The following is a 15,879-nucleotide window of genomic DNA, read 5'->3' as shown; positions in this document are numbered from 1 at the left end:
TTTCCATTTTTTCCATCATTTTTCCCATTTTTTCCCACTTTCCCCTTCTTTCCAGCTTTTTCCCTTTTCCCATTTTTTTTCCCAATTTTTCCAGCTTTTTTCCCCCTTTTTTTCCATATTTTTCCCCCATTTTCCCCAAATTTTCCCCCATTTTTTCCATATTTTTCCCCAATTTTTCCAGATTTTCCCCTTTTTCCATCATTTTTTCCCATTTTCCTAACTTTTCCAACATTTTTCCAGCTTTTTCTCATTTTTTTCCCACTTTCCCCTTCTTTCCAGCTTTTTCCCTTTTCCCATTGTTTTTTCCCAATTTTTCCAGCTGCTTTTTTCCCAATTTTTCCAGCTGCTTTTTTCCCAATTTTTCCAGCTTTTTTTCCCAATTTTTCCAGCTTTTTTTCCCAATTTTTCCAGCTTTTTTTCCCTTTTCCCATTTTCCCCATTTTTTCCTGTTTTCCCCCAATTTTTCCAGCTTTTTTCCCAATTTTCCCAGCTTTTCCCCAATTTTTCCAGATTTCCCCCATTTTTCATCATTTTCCCCAATTTTTCCAGCTTTTCCCCCATTTTTCCATCATTTTCCCCAATTTTTCCAGCTTTTTTCCCCATTTTTCCATCATTTTTCCAGCTTTTTTCCCCATTTTTCCATCATTTTCCCCAATTTTTCCAGTTTTTCCCCGATTTCCCAGCGGCACGGGACAATTCCGGGATTTTTCCATGGATTTATTGGGGGCCCGGCCGTCAGTGCCGGTAGTGCGGGCTCCGCGAGCGGGACCGGGAGTGCCTGCGGAAAAACGGGAAAAACGGGAAAAACGGGAAAAACGGGAAAAATGGGAATGCTGGGAAATCCAGAACGGGAAATCCGGGATTGCTGGGAGAATGGGAATTTGGGATTTCCGGGAAAATGGGAATGGGAAATTTGGGATTTCTGGGAAAACGGGAAATTTGGGATTTCCGGGAAAATGGGAATGGGAAATTCGGGATCCCTGGGAAATCCAGAACGGGAAATTCGGGATTGCTGGGAGAAGGGGAAAATGGGAATTTGGGATTTCCGGGAAAATGGGAAATTCGGGATCCCTGGGAAATCCAGAATGGGAAATTTGGGATTTCTGGGAGAATGGGAATTTGGGATTTCCGGGAAAATGGGAATGGGAAATTTGGGATTTCTGGGAAAACGGGAAATTTGGGATTTCTGGGAAAATTGGAATGGTGAAATTTGGGATCCCTGGGAAAGTGGGAAATTTGGGATTGCTGGGAAAATGGGAAATTTGGGATTTCTGGGAAATCCAGAATGGGAAATTTGGGATTTCTGGGAGAATGGGAAATCTGGGATTGCTGGGAAATCCAGAACGGGAAATTCGGGATTGCTGGGAGAAGGGGAAAATGGGAATTTGGGATTTCCGGGAAAATGGGAAATTTGGGATCCCTGGGAAATCCAGAACGGGAAATCTGGGATTGCTGGGAGAATGGGAATGGAGAATTTGGGATTTCTGGGAAATCTGGAATGGTGAAATTTGGGATCAGGGAAAATGGGAAATTTGGGATCCCTGGGAAAACAGAATTGGGAAATTTGGGATTCCTGGGAAATGGGAAATTTGGGATTCCTGGAAAACAGAATTGGGAAATTTGGGATCCCTGGGAAATCCAGAACGGGAAATTTAGGATTTCTGGGAAAACAGAAAATTTGGGAATTTGGGATCCCTGGGAAAATGGAAAATTTGGGATTTCTGGGAAAACGGGAAAATTGGGATTGCTGGGAAAATGGAAAAGTGAAATTTGGGATTTCCGGGATCTGGGACTGGAGGAAATTTGGGATTTCTGGGATGAGGGAACGGGGCTGGATCAAGGCTGGGAGCCCCCGGATCTCCGGGAATTTCGGGAATTCCGGGAACAGCGGCCGTACCTCCGTGAGGAGCTGTACTCCCGACCTGCGGGAACAGACAAGGTCAAATCCCAAAAAATCCCAAATCCCAAATCCCCAAAATCCCCAAATCCCCAAAAATCCAGAATCCCCAAAAATCCAGAATCCCCAAATCTCAAAATCCCCTATCCCAAATTCCCAAATCCCAAAAAATCCCAAATCCCAAATTCCCAAAATCCCCAAATCCCAAAATTCCCAAAATCCCCAAAATCGCCAGATCCCAAATCTCAAAAACACCCAAATCCCAAAAAATCCCAAATTCCCAAAATCCCCAAATCCCAAAAAATCCCAAATCTCAAAATCCCCAAATCCCAAATCTCAAAAACACCCAAATCCCAAAAAATCCCAATTCCCAAAAAATCCCAAATCCCCCAAATCCCCAAATCCCCCAAATCCCCAAAATCCCAAAAAATCGCCAAATCCCAAAAAATCCCAAATCCCCAAATCCTAAATCCCAACAATCCCAAATCCCAGATTTCCCACACTTTTCCCTTTGTTTTTCCTGTTTTTTTCCCATTTTTCCAGCCCCAAATCCCATTTTTCCCTTTTTTTTCCCAGCATTTCCCACAGCATGGCCTCCCCCAAAATCCCATTTTTTCCAGCCCCAAATCCCACTTTTTTTCCCATTTTTTTCTCCATTTTCCCATCCCAAAAATCCCATGGCTTGGACTCCCCAAAATCCCATTTTTCCAACCCCCCAAATCCCATTTTTCCCCTTTTTTCCCCATTTTTCCCACCCAAAATCCCATTTTTTTCCAACCCCAAATCCCTCCCCTCTGCCTCCCCCATCCCCTGGAAAAGTGGGAATGGCTCCCGGATTTTTGGGAATCCCCCAAAATATTGGGAATGTCTCCTGGAATGTTGGGAATTTTCTGGGAATTTTGGGAAGGGACTCCTGGAGAAACAGGAATGGCTCCCAGAATTTTGGGAATTCCTTGGGAATTCCATGGGGATGGACCCCACAGAGCCCTGGAAAAATGGGAATGGCTCCCAGATTTTTGGGAATTTTCTGGGAATTTTGGGAATGGAACCCTCAGAGCCCTGAAAAAACAGGAGCAGCTCCCGGATTTTTGGGAATTTCCTGGGAATTTCTGGGAATTTTGGGAAGGGACCCCCCCGCAGAGCCCTGGGGAAGGCCGGGAATGTCGGGGATTTCTGGGAATTCCGGGAATTTTGGGAATGACGGACCGTGGCGCGGGGAGGGGCTGCGGCTCTGGCGGCTGTACTGCCGCTCCCACTCCTCCCGCTCCTTCTCCCGCCGCTCCCGCTCCCTGGAAAACGGGAAAAGAGCGGGAAAAAGGGGTCAGGGAGCGGGAAAAACGGGAAAAGGGCCGGAAAAATGGGATCAGGGACCGGGAAAATGGGGGAAAAGCTGGGAAAATGGGATCAGGGACCGGGAAAATGGGGAAAATGGGATCAGGGATTGGGAAAATGGGGAAAATGGGATCAGGGACTGGGAAAATGGGAAAACGGATGGAAAAATGGGATCAGGGACCGGGAAAATGGGGAAAATGGGATCAGGGACCGGGAAAATGGGATCAGGGACTGGGAAAAATGGGATCAGGGACCGGGAAAATGGGGAAAATGGGATCAGGGACCGGGAAAATGGGATCAGGGACTGGGAAAATGGGGAAAATGGGATCAGGGACCGGGAAAAACGGGATCAGGGACCGGGAAAAATGGGAAAACGGCCGGAAAAATGGGATCAGGGACCGGGAAAATGGGATCAGGGACTGGGAAAATGGGGAAACGGATTGGGAAAATGGGATCAGGGATTGGGAAATCGGGATCGGGGATTGGAAAATCGGGATCAGGGACTGGGAAATCGGGATCAGGGACTGGGAAATCGGGATCCGGGATTGGGAAATCGGGATCCGGGATTGGAAATTGGGATCGGGGATTGGAAATCGGGATCAGGGATTGGGAAATCGGGATCAGGGATGGGAAATCGGGATCAGGGATTGGGAAATCGGGATCGGGGATTGGAAATCGGGATCGGGGATTGGAAAATCGGGATCAGGGATTGGGAAATCGGGATCAGGGATTGGGAAATGGGGATCGGGGATTGGGAAATGGGGAAATTCGGGATCAGGAGAGGAAAATCGGGAATTACTTCATGCGGATCTTGCGGGCCATGGCGCGGAGCTCGTCCTCGCGCTCCTGCGGAAAAATCCGTCACAGCCGGCCCCGATCCTTCCCAGTTCCCAGTTCCCAAATCCCAATTCCCAGTTCCCAAATCCCAGTTCCCAATTCCCAGTTCCCAATTCCCAGTTCCCAATTTCCAGTTCCCAGTTCCCAATTCCCAATTCCCAGTTCCCAATTCCCAGTTCCCAGTTCCCAGTTCCCAATTTCCAGTTCCCAAATCCCAAATCCCAGTTCCCAAATCGCAGTTCCCAGTTCCCAATTCCCAATTCCCAATTCCCAGTTCCCAAATCCCAGTTCCCAGTTCCCAGTTCCCAATTCCCAATTCCCAATTCCCAGTTCCCAGTTCCCAATTCCCAGTTCCCAGTTCCCAATTCCCAGTTCCCAATTCCCAATTCCCAGTTCCCAATTCCCAATTCCCAGTTCCCAATTCCCAGTTCCCAATTCCCAATTCCCAATTCCCAGTTCCCAGTTCCCAAATCCCAGTTCCCAATTCCCAATTCCAAATTCCCAGTTCCCAATTCCCAATCCCCAATTCCCAGTTCCCAATTCCCAATTCCCAATTCCAAATTCCCAGTTCCCAAATCCCAATTCCCAGTTCCCAATTCCCAGTTCCCAATTCCCAGTTCCCAATTCCCAATTCCCAATTCCCAATTCCCAGTTCCCAGTTCCCAGTTCCCAATTCCCAGTTCCCAGTTCCCAATTCCCAGTTCCCAATTCCCAGTTCCCAGTTTCGCCCCGTTTTAATCCCATTTTCCCAATTTTTCCCATTTTAATCCCTTTTTCCCCATTTTCCTCCCATTTTCCTCCCATTTTCCCCCAATTTTTATCCAAATTTTCCCCATTTTCCTCCCGTTTTTATCCCATTTCCCCCCAATTTTTATCCAAATCTTCCACATTTTAATCCCATTTTTCCCCATTTTCCCCCCGTTTTTATCCCATTTTCCCCCAATTTTTATCCAAATTTTCCGCATTTTAATCCCATTTTTATCCCATGTTCCCCCCGTTTTTTATCCCAATCTTCCCCATTTTTATCCCGTTTTTTCCCCTCCTTTTCCCCATTTTTATCCCATTTTTTCCCCTCTTTTTCCCCATTTTTATCCCGTTTTTTCCCTGTTTTTTCCCCATTTTTATCCCGTTTTTTCCCCTCCTTTTCCCCATTTTTTTCCCCTCTTTTTCCCCATTTTTATCCCGTTTTTATCCCGTTTTTTCCCCTCCTTTTCCCCATTTTTATCCCGTTTTTTCCCCTTTTCCCCCATTTTTATCCCGTTTTTTCCCCTCTTTTTCCCCATTTTTATCCCGTTTTTCCCCATTTTTATCCCGTTTTTTCCCCTCTTTTTCCCCATTTTTCCCGTTTTTTCCCCTCTTTTTCCCCGTTTTTTCCCGTTTTTCCCCGTTTTTCCCGTTTTTTCCCGTTTTTCCAGCCCACCTGTCTCTCGTGCTCCTGCTGCAGCATCTTCTCCTGCGCCGCCTTCTTGTCGGCCTTGACTGGGAACGGAGCGGGAATTCCCGTGCCGGGAGAATTCCCCGGAATTTCGGCAATTCCAGGGCATGGGGGGAATTTCGGGGGATTTCGGGGAATTTCGGGGGATTTTGGGGGAATTCTGGAGGATTTTGGGGGAATTCCGGGGGATTTTGGGGAATTCTGGAGGATTTTGGGAAGAATTCTGGAGGATTTTGGGGAATTCCGGGGGATTTTGGGAAGAATTCTGGAGGATTTTGGGGAAATTCAAGGGAATTTTAGGGAAATTGTGGGGGATTTTGGGGAATTCCGGGGGATTTGGGGAATTCTGGGGGATTCCAGGGGATTTTGGGAAGAATTCTGGGGAATTTCAGGGATATTTTGAGGAATTCTGGGGGATTTTGGGGAAATTCAAGGGAATTTTAGGGAAATTATGGGGGATTTGGGGGAATTCCGGGGGATTTGGGGGAATTCTGGAGGATTTTGGGGAATTCCGGGGGATTTTGGGAAGAATTCTGGGGAATTTCAGGGATATTTTGAGGAATTCTGGGGGATTTTGGGGGAAATTCAAGGGAATTTTAGGGAAATGATGGGGGATTTTGGGGGAATTCCGGGGGATTTTGGGGAATTCTGGAGGATTTTGGGGAATTCTGGAGGATTTTGGGGAATTCTGGAGGATTTTGGGGAATTCTGGAGGATTTTGGGGAAATTCCAGGGGATTTTGGTGGAATTTCAGGGGATTTGGGGGAATTCTGAGGGATTTTGGGGAATTCCGGGGGATTTTGGAGGAATTCTGGAGGATTTTGGGGAAATTCAAGGGAATTTTAGGGAAATTATGGGGGATTTTGGGGAATTCCGGGGGATTTTGGGAAGAATTCTGGGGAATTTCAGGGATATTTTGAGGAATTCTGGGGGATTTTGGGGGAAATTCAAGGGAATTTTAGGGAAATGATGGGGGATTTTGGGGGAATTCCGGGGGATTTTGGGGAATTCCGGAGGATTTTGGGGAATTCCGGGGGATTTTGGGGAATTCTGGAGGATTTTGGTGGAATTTCAGGGGATTTGGGGGAATTCTGGGGATTTTGGGGGGAATTCTGGGGATTTTGGTGGAATTTTGGGGGATTTGGGGGAATTCTGGGAAATACTGGATTTGGGGGGAATTCCGGGGGATTTTGGGGGAATTCTGGGAAATACTGGATTTGGGGGGAATTCCAGGGGATTTGGGGTGAATTCCAGGGGATTTTGGGGAGAATTCTGGGGATTTTGGGGAATTTTGGGAATGCTCACACTGCCTGTTGAGCGCCTTCTGCATCCGGAGCCGGAGCTTCTCCTGCGGGGTCAGCTTGGGCTGCAAAAATTTGGGAATTTTTGTCAGGAAAAGGGGCCGGGATCGGGCTCGGGACCCCCCAAAAGCCTCCCGGAGCCTTTTCCCATCAATCCCGGGAATTTGGGGGAATTTGGGGGAATTTGGGGGAATTTGGGGGAATTTGGGAAGGGAGTGGGGCAGGGGAGGCTGGGAAAAATGGGAAAAAATGAGGAAAAATGGGAAAAAAATGGGAAAAACGCAGAAAAATCTGGGAAAACTCTGGGAAAAAAACCAGAAGAATCTGGGAAAATCTAAGAAAAATTAATAAAATCTAGGAATATCCAAGAAAATATGGGGGAAATCTGGGAAAAAACAGGAGAATACTTGAAAATACGGGGAAAATCTGTGGGGAACCTGGGAAAATCCGAGAAAATTGGGGGGAAAACCAGTAAAATCTAGGAAAAATTGGGAAAATCCAAAAAATCTGGGGAAAAATCTAAAAAAATGAAGAAAATCTGGGAAAGACCAAGAAAATCTGGGAAAATCCAGGAAAAAATGGGAAAATCCAGAAAAAATAGGAAAATCTGGGAAAATCCAGGAAAATCTGGAAAAAACTAGGAAAATCCAAGAAAATCAAGGAAAATATGGGGAAAATCAAGAAAAAATGTGGGAAAATCTGGGAAAATCCAGGAAAATCTCGGAAAAAACAGGAAAATGTTGGGAAAAAACAGGAAAATCCAAGAAAATATGGGGGAAAATCCATGAAAATATGGGGAAAATCCAGGAAAATATTGGGTAAAAATGGAATATATGGGGGAAATCCATGAAAATATGGGGGAAATCCAGGAAAATATTGGGTAAAAATGGAATATATGGGGAAAATCCAGGAAAATATGGGGAAAAACCAGGAAAATATGGGGAAAATCCAGGAAAATATTGGGTAAAAATGGAATATATGGGGAAAACCCATGCAAGTATGGGGAAAATCCAGGAAAATATTGGGAAAATCCAGGAAAATATGGGGAAAATCCATGAAAACATGGGGAAAATCCATGAAAATATTGGGTAAAAATGGAATATATGGGGAAAATCCAGGAAAATATGGGGAAAATCCAGGAAAATATTGGGTAAAAATGGAATATATGGGAAAAATCCAGGAAAATATGGGGAAAATCCATGAAAATGTGGGGAAAATCCAGGAAAATATGGGGAAAATCCAGGAAAATATTGGGAAAATCCAGGAAAATATGGGGAAAATCCAGGAAAATATTGGGTAAAAATGGAATATATGGGGAAAATCCAGGAAAATATGGGGAAAATCCAGGAAAATATGGGGAAAATCCATGAAAATATTGGATAAAAAATGGAATATATGGGGAAAATCCAGGAAAAAATGGGGAAAATCCAGGAAAATGTGGGGAAAATCCAGGAAAGTATTGGGTAAAAATGGAATATATGGGGAAAATTGAGGAAAATATGGGGAAAATCCAGGAAAATATTGGGTAAAAATGGAATATATGGGGAAAACCCCTGCAAGTATGGGGAAAATCCAGGAAAATATGGGGAAAATCCATGAAAACATGGGGAAAATCCATGAAAATATTGGGTAAAAATGGAATATATGGGGAAAAGTCAGGAAAATATGGGGAAAACCCATGAAAATATGGGGAAAATCCAGGAAAATATTGGGTAAAAATGGAATATATGGGGGAAATCCAGGAAAATATGGGGAAAATCCATGAAAATGTGGGGAAAATCCAGGAAAATATGGGGAAAATCCAGGAAAATATTGGATAAAAAATGGAATATATGGGGAAAATCCAGGAAAAAATGGGGAAAATCCAGGAAAAAATGGGGAAAATCCAGGAAAATGTGGGGAAAATCCAGGAAAGTATTGGGTAAAAATGGAATATATGGGGAAAATCCTGGAAAATATTGGGTAAAAATGGAATATATGGGGGAAATCCAGGAAAATATGAGGAAAATATGGGGAAAATCCATAAAAATATGGGGAAAATCCAAGAAAATATTGGGTAAAAATGGTATATATGGGGAAAATCCTGGAAAATATTGGGTAAAAATGGAATATATGGGGGAAATTCAGGAAAATTGAGGAAAAAATGGGGAAAATCCAGGAAAATATTGGGTAAAAATGGAATATATTGGGGAAATCCAGGAAAAAATGGGGAAAATCCAGGAAAAAATGGGGAAAATCCAGGAAAATGTGGGCAAGGGCCCGCCCCGAGCTGCTTCCCCCCAAATGCCAGGAAAATTCCCGCTCCCGCCCTCCCGATCCCGAAATTCCGGGTCCCTGCGGGGTCCCCGGCTCCGTGATCCCGAGGCTCGCCGGGAATTCCGTTAAGGGGAAGTTCCAATTCTTACTGACTTTGGCAGCTCCGGAATCTTTACCGGCCGCAGCGTCCGCCCTGCGGGACGTGGGGGAAAAATTGGGAAAATTGGGAAATTTGGGGGGGAATTGGGAAAATTTAAGGGGGAAATTGGGAAGTTTTGGGGGAAAAATAGGGGAAAATTGGGAAATTTGGGGGGGAAATGGGGGGAAAATTGGGAGATTTGGGAGAAAAATTGGGGGGAATTGGCAGATTTGGGGGGAAAATTTTTGGGGAAATTGGGAAACAGGGGCTCCCAGAGGGATTTTTGGGAGATTCTGGGGATTTTGGGGAATCTCAGATGGATTTTGGGGATATTCTGGGGATTTTGGGGAATCTCAGATGGATTTTGGGGATATTCTTGGGATTCTGTGGAATCTCAGAGGGATTTTGAGGGCTCCCAGAGGGATTTTTGGGAGATCCTGAGTGATTTCGGGGGAATCTCAGATGGATTTTTGGGAGATCCTGGGTGATTTTGGGAGCTCCCAGGGGGATTTTTGGGAGATCCTGGGTGATTTCGAGGGCTCCCAGAGGGATTTTGGGGACATTCTGAGGATTTTGGGGGCTCCCAGAGGGATTTTTGGGAGATCCTGGGTGATTTTGGGGAATCTCAGATGGATTTTGGGGAGATCCTGGGTGATTTTGAGGGCTCCCAGAGGGATTTTGGAGACATTCTGAGGATTTTGGGGGCTCCCAGAGGGATTTTGGGGACATTCTGAGGATTTTGGGGGCTCCCAGAGGGATTTTGGGGAGATCCTGGGTGATTTCGAGGGTTCCCAGAGGGATTTTTGGGAGATCCTGGGTGATTTCGAGGCCTCCCAGAGGGATTTTGGGGACATTCTGAGGATTTTGGGGGCTCCCAGAGGGATTTTTGGGAGATCCTGGGTGATTTCGAGGCCTCCCAGAGGGAATTTTGGGGGCTCCCAGAGGGATTTTTGGGAGATCCTGGGTGATTTCGAGGGCTCCCACAGGGATTTTGGGGACATTCTGAGGATTTTGGGGGCTCCCAGAGGGATTTTTGGGAGATCCTGGGTGATTTCGAGGCCTCCCAGAGGGATTTTGGGGATTATTTTGGATTTTCCCGGATCCCCGCGCTCCGCACTCACTTTTTCAGCTTCTCTCCGACGGCGGGCGAGGCCGGGGGGCGCGGCGGGGCCTTGTCCCGGGCTGCGGCCGGGCTCTGGGAGCGGGACCGGGACCGGGACCGGGATCGGGAGCGGGATCGGGATCGGGAGCGGGACCGGGAAAGGCTCCGGGAGTCGCTGCGGCTGCTCCGGCTCTGGCTGCTCCAGCGGCGCCAGGAGCGCGCCGAGCGCCGCGAGCGGCTCCTGCGGCGGCACCGGCGTCAGCGCGGGGAGAGCCCGCGGGGAAACGGGGAAACAACGGGAAAATCCCGCGGGGAAATGGGAAAACAACGGGAAAATCCCGTGGGGAAAGGGGAAAAAACAACGGGGAACGGGAAAAAACAACGGGAAAATCCCGTGGGGAAACGGGGAAAAACAACGGGAAAATCCCGTGGGGAAAGGGGAAAAACAACGGGAAGAGCCCGTGGGGAAACGGGGAAACAACGGGAAGAGCCCGTGGGGAAACGGGGAAACAACGGGAAGAGCCCGTGGGGAAAGGGGAAAAACAACGGGAAGAGCCCGCGGGGAAACGGGGAAACAACGGGAAAATCCCGTGGGGAAAGGGGGAAAACAACGGGAAAATCCCGCGGGGAAACGGGGAAAAACAACGGGGAACGGGAAAAAAACCACGGGAAAATCCCGCGGGGAAACGGGGAAACAACGGGAAAATCCCGTGGGGAAAGGGGAAAAACAACGGGAAGAGCCCGCGGGGAAACGGGGAAACAACGGGAAGAGCCCGTGGGGAAAGGGGAAAAACAACGGGGAATGGGAAAAAACAACGGGAAAATGGGGAAAAACAACGGGAAGAGCCCGCGGGGAAACGGGAAAACAACGGGAAGAGCCCGCGGGGAAACGGGAAAAACCACAGGAAAATCCCGTGGGGAAACGGGGAAAAACAACGGGAAGAGCCCGCGGGGAAACGGGGAAAAACCACGGGAAAATGCCGTGGGGAAACGGGGGAAAACAACGGGAAGAGCCCGCGGGGAAACGGGAAAACAACGGGAAGAGCCCGCGGGGAAAGGGGAAAAACCACGGGAAAATCCCGCGGGGAAACGGGGAAAAACAACGGGGAACGGGAAAAAAACCACGGGAAAATCCCACGGGGAAACGGGGAAAAACAACGGGAAGAGCCCGTGGGGAAACGGGAAAACAACGGGAAAATCCCGCGGGGAAACGGGAAAACAACGGGAAGAGCCCGCGGGGAAACGGGAAAACAACGGGAAGAGCCCGCGGGGAAACGGGAAAAACCACAGGAAAATCCCGTGGGGAAACGGGGAAAAACAACGGGAAAATCCCGCGGGGAAAGGGGAAAAAACCACGGGAAGAGCCCGCGGGGAAACGGGAAAAAACAACGGGAAAATCCCGCGGGGAAACGGGCAAAAACCACGGGATGAGCCCGCGGGGAACGGGAAAAACAACGGGAAAATCCCGCGGGGAAACGGGGAAAAACCACGGGGAACGGGAAAAAAACCACGGGAAAATGCCGTGGGGAAATGGGGAAAACAACGGGAAGAGCCCGTGGGGAAATGGGGAAAACAACGGGAAGAGCCCGTGGGGAAACGGGGAAACAACGGGAAGAGCCCGTGGGGAAACGGGGAAACAACGGGAAGAGCCCGTGGGGAAACGGGGAAACAACGGGAAGAGCCCGTGGGGAAACGGGGAAAAACAACGGGAAGAGCCCGCGGGGAAACGGGAAAACAACGGGAAGAGCCCGCGGGGAAACGGGAAAAACCACGGGAAAATCCCGCGGGGAAACGGGAAAAGCCTGCAGGGAACAGGAAAATCCCATAGGAAAAATCCCGCAGGGAACGGGAAAAGCCCATGGGAAAAATCCGCGGGGAACGGGAAAATCCCACGGGGAATGGGAAAAAACAATGGGAAAATCCCGCGGGGAACGGGAAAAGCCCGCGGCGAATGGGAAATTTCCACGGGAAATGGGAAAACCCAAACTGACCAAACCGGTCCCAAACTGGTCCCAAACCAGTGTGAACCGGTCCCAAACCGACCCAAACCGGTCCCAAACCGACCCAAACTGACCCGAACCGGTCCCAAACCGACCCTAACCAGTCCCCAGACTGACCCAAACTGGTCCCAAACCGCCCCGAACCAGGCCCAAACCAACCCAAACCATCCCAGACTGACCCAAACCATCCCAAACTGACCTGAACCGGTCCCAGACTGACCCAAACTGGTCCCAAACCGACCCAAACCATCCCAGACCAACCCGAATCGGTCCCAGACTGCCCCAAACCGACCCAAACTGACCCGAACCGGTCCCAAACTGACCCGAACCAGTCCCAGACCGACCTGAACCGGTCCCAAACTGACCCGAACCGGTCCCAAACTGACCCAGAGTGACCCGAACCGGTCCCAGACTGACCTGAACCAGTCCCAGACCGACCTGAACCGGTCCCAAACTGACCCAAACCAGTCCCAGATTGACCCAAACCAGTCCCAGACTGACCCGAACCCATTCCAGACCGACCCAAACTGACCCAAACCAGTCCCAAACTGCCCCAAACCATCCCAGACCGCCCCGAACCGGGCCCAAACTGACCCGAACCGGTCCCAGACCAACCCAAACCAGTCCCAAACCGACCCAAACCATCCTAAACCGCCCCGAACTGGTCCCAAACCGCCCCAAACCGGTCCCAGACCGCCCCAAACCAGTCCCAGATTGACCCAAACCATCCCAAACTGCCCCAAACCGGTCCCAGACCGCCCCAAACCATCCCAAACTGACCCAAACCATCCCAGACCGCCCCGAACCGGTCCCAGACCGCCCCGAACCGGTCCCAAACTGACTCGAACCAGTCCCAGACTGACTCAAACCAGTCCCAGACTGACCTGAACCGGTCCCAAACCGACCTGAACCGGTCCCAAACTGACTCGAACCAGTCCCAAACCGCCCCAAACCGGTCCCAGACTGACCCAAACCATCCCAGACCGCCCCAAACCGGTCCCAAACCGCCCCCAACCGGTCCCAAACCGCCCCAAACTGGTCCCAAACCGCCCCCAACCGGTCCCAAACCGCCCCAAACTGGTCCCAAACCGCCCCGAACCAGTCCCAGACCGACCCGAACCGGTCCCAAACTGACTCGAACCAGTCCCAGACTGACTCAAACCAGTCCCAGACCGCCCCCAACCGGTCCCAAACCGCCCCAAACCGGTCCCAGGCCGCCCCAAACCAGTCCCAGGCTGCCCCAAAGCGGTCCCAAACCGACCCAAACCATCCCAAACCGCCCCCAACCGGTCCCAGACCTACCCAAACCGGTCCCAAGCCGGTCCCAAACCGACCCAAACCATCCCAAACCGACCCAAACCATCCCAGACCACCCCAAACCGGTCCCAAACCGACCTGAACCGGTCCCAGACCGACCCGAACCAGTCCCAAACTGACCCAAACCGGTCCCAAACCGACCCAAACCATCCCAAACCGCCCCCAACCAGTCCCAAACCATCCCAAACCAGTCCCAAACTGACCCAAACCATCCCAGACCGCCCCAAACTGGTCCCAAACCGCCCCAAACCGGTCCCAGGCCGCCCCAAACCGGTCCCAAACCGCCCCGAACCAGTCCCAAACCGACCCAAACCATCCCAGACTGACCCAAACTGGTCCCAAACCGACCCAAACCATCCCAGGCCGCCCCGAACCGGTCCCAAACCGCCCTGAACCGGTCCCAGGCCAGCCTGAACCGGTCCCAAACCGCCCCGAACCGGTCCCAGGCCAGCCTGAACCGGTCCCAAACCGCCCCGAACCGGTCCCAGGCCAGCCTGAACCGGTCCCAAACCGCCCCGAACCGGTCCCAGGCCAGCCTGAACCGGTCCCAAACCGCCCCGAACCGGTCCCAGGCCAGCCTGAACCGGTCCCAAACCGCCCCGAACCGGTCCCAGGCCAGCCTGAACCGGTCCCAAACCGCCCCGAACCGGTCCCAGGCCAGCCTGAACCGGTCCCAAACCGCCCTGAACCGGTCCCAGGCCAGCCTGAACCGGTCCCAAACCGCCCCGAACCGGTCCCAGGCCGCCCTGAACCGGTCCCAGGCCGCCCTGAACCGGTCCGGCGCCGGCACTGACCTGGAGCGGCGGCGGCGGCGGCGGCCGCGCTCGGGGGAGCGGCGCCGGCTGTCCCGGGAGCCGGCGCGGGAGTAGCGGCGGGAGCGGCTCCGGGAGCGGCTCCGGGAGCGGCTGCGGCTCCGGGAGCGGCTCCGGGAGCGGCGGCGGCCCCGGAAGAGGCCCCGGGAGCGGCGGAAGGACGGGCGGGAGGCGCGGGAGGCGCGGGAGCCGGAGCTGCACCACGACGAGGACGAGGAGCGCGAGGAGGACGAGGAGGAGGAGGAGGAGGAGGAGGAGGAGGAAGAGCGGCGCCTGGGAAAGGGAGAGAGGGTGAGGAAGGGGGAAGGGGGAAAGGGGGTACGAAAGAGAGGAAAAAGGGGAAAAGAGAGAAAAGGAGGAAAAGCGGAATGTAAAAGAGAGAAAAAGGAAAAAAGCGGGATGCAAATGAGAGAAAAAGAAAAAAGTGGATACAAATAGGAGAAAAAAGGAGAAAAAGCGGAATGCAAAAGAGAGAAAAAGAAAAAAGTGGATACAAATAAGAGAAAAAAGGAGAAAAAGCGGAATGCAAAAGAGAGAAAAAGAAAAAAGTGGATACAAATAAGAGAAAAAAGGAGAAAAAGCGGAATGCAAAAGAGAGAAAAAGGAAAAAGTGGATACAAATAAGAGAAAAAAGGAGAAAAAGTGGAATGCAAAAGAGAGAAAAAGGAAAAAAGCAGAATACAAAAGAGAGAAAAGGAAAAAAGCAGAATACAGAAGAGTGAAAATGGAGAAGCAGGATACAAAAGAGAGAAAAGGAAAAAAGCAGAATACAAAAGAGAAAAAGGAGAAAAGGCGGGATACAAAAGAGAAAAGGAAAAAAGCAGAATACAAAAGAGAGAAAATGGAGAAGAAGCGGGATACAAAAGAGAAAATGGAAAAGAAGCGGGATACAAAAGAGAGAAAAGGAAAAAAGCAGAATACAAAAGAGAGAAAAAGGAGAAAAAGCGGGATACAAAAGAGAAAAAGGAGAAGAAGCGGGAGACAAAAGAGAAAATGGAGAAAAAGCGGGATACAGAAGAGAAAATGGAGAAGAAGCGGGATACCAAAGAGAGAAAAGGAAAAAAGCAGAATACAAAAGAGAAAATGGAGAAGAAGCGGGATACCAAAGAGAGAAAAGGAAAAAAGCAGGATACAAAAGAGAGAAAAAGGAGAAAAAGCGGGATACCAAAGAGAGAAAAGGAGAAAAAGCAGAATACAAAAGAGAGAAAAAAGGAGAAGAAGCGGGATACCAAAGAGAGAAAAAGGAGAAAAAGCAGAATACAAAAGAGAAAATGGAGAAGAAGCAGGATACAGAAGAGAAAATGGAGAAGAAGCGGGATACCAAAGAGAGAAAAGGAAAAAAGCAGAATACAAAAGAGAAAATGGAGAAGAAGCGGGATACCAAAGAGAGAAAAGGAAAAAAGCAGGATACAAAAGAGAGAAAAAGGAGAAAAAGCAGAATACAAAAGAGA

The 15,879-nt window shown here is 49.8% G+C and overlaps 1 protein-coding gene across 3 annotated transcripts in view; it reads right to left on the bottom strand.

Annotated features, from left to right (window-relative positions):
* Positions 1 to 220: 220 nt before the first annotated feature.
* CLASRP (CLK4 associating serine/arginine rich protein) overlaps positions 221 to 15,879 on the bottom strand; it is a 30,219-nt gene continuing 14,560 nt past the window's right edge. For 2 of the 3 annotated variants that reach the window (XM_085564673.1, XM_085564674.1), the window contains 9 exons: positions 14,411 to 14,701; positions 10,319 to 10,540; positions 9,208 to 9,251; positions 6,807 to 6,867; positions 5,487 to 5,545; positions 4,029 to 4,075; positions 3,104 to 3,186; positions 1,898 to 1,922; positions 221 to 778 (listed from right to left, as the gene is read on the bottom strand). In XM_085564673.1, coding sequence (XP_085420799.1) covers positions 611 to 778; positions 1,898 to 1,922; positions 3,104 to 3,186; positions 4,029 to 4,075; positions 5,487 to 5,545; positions 6,807 to 6,867; positions 9,208 to 9,251; positions 10,319 to 10,540; positions 14,411 to 14,701 — 1,000 coding nt within the window. In that variant the 3' untranslated portion in view covers positions 221 to 610. The remainder of the gene's footprint in view (positions 779 to 1,897; positions 1,923 to 3,103; positions 3,187 to 4,028; positions 4,076 to 5,486; positions 5,546 to 6,806; positions 6,868 to 9,207; positions 9,252 to 10,318; positions 10,541 to 14,410; positions 14,702 to 15,879) is intronic. The other variant, XM_085564675.1, reaches the window with a different exon arrangement.

Source organism: Lonchura striata, chromosome 34 (assembly GCF_050655825.1).
Source record: "Lonchura striata isolate lonStrDom1 chromosome 34, ASM5065582v1, whole genome shotgun sequence".
Classification (NCBI taxonomy): Eukaryota; Metazoa; Chordata; class Aves; order Passeriformes; family Estrildidae; genus Lonchura; species Lonchura striata.
Note: the sequence above shows the minus strand (reverse complement) of the source record. Positions and strands in the feature narration are given on the sequence as shown.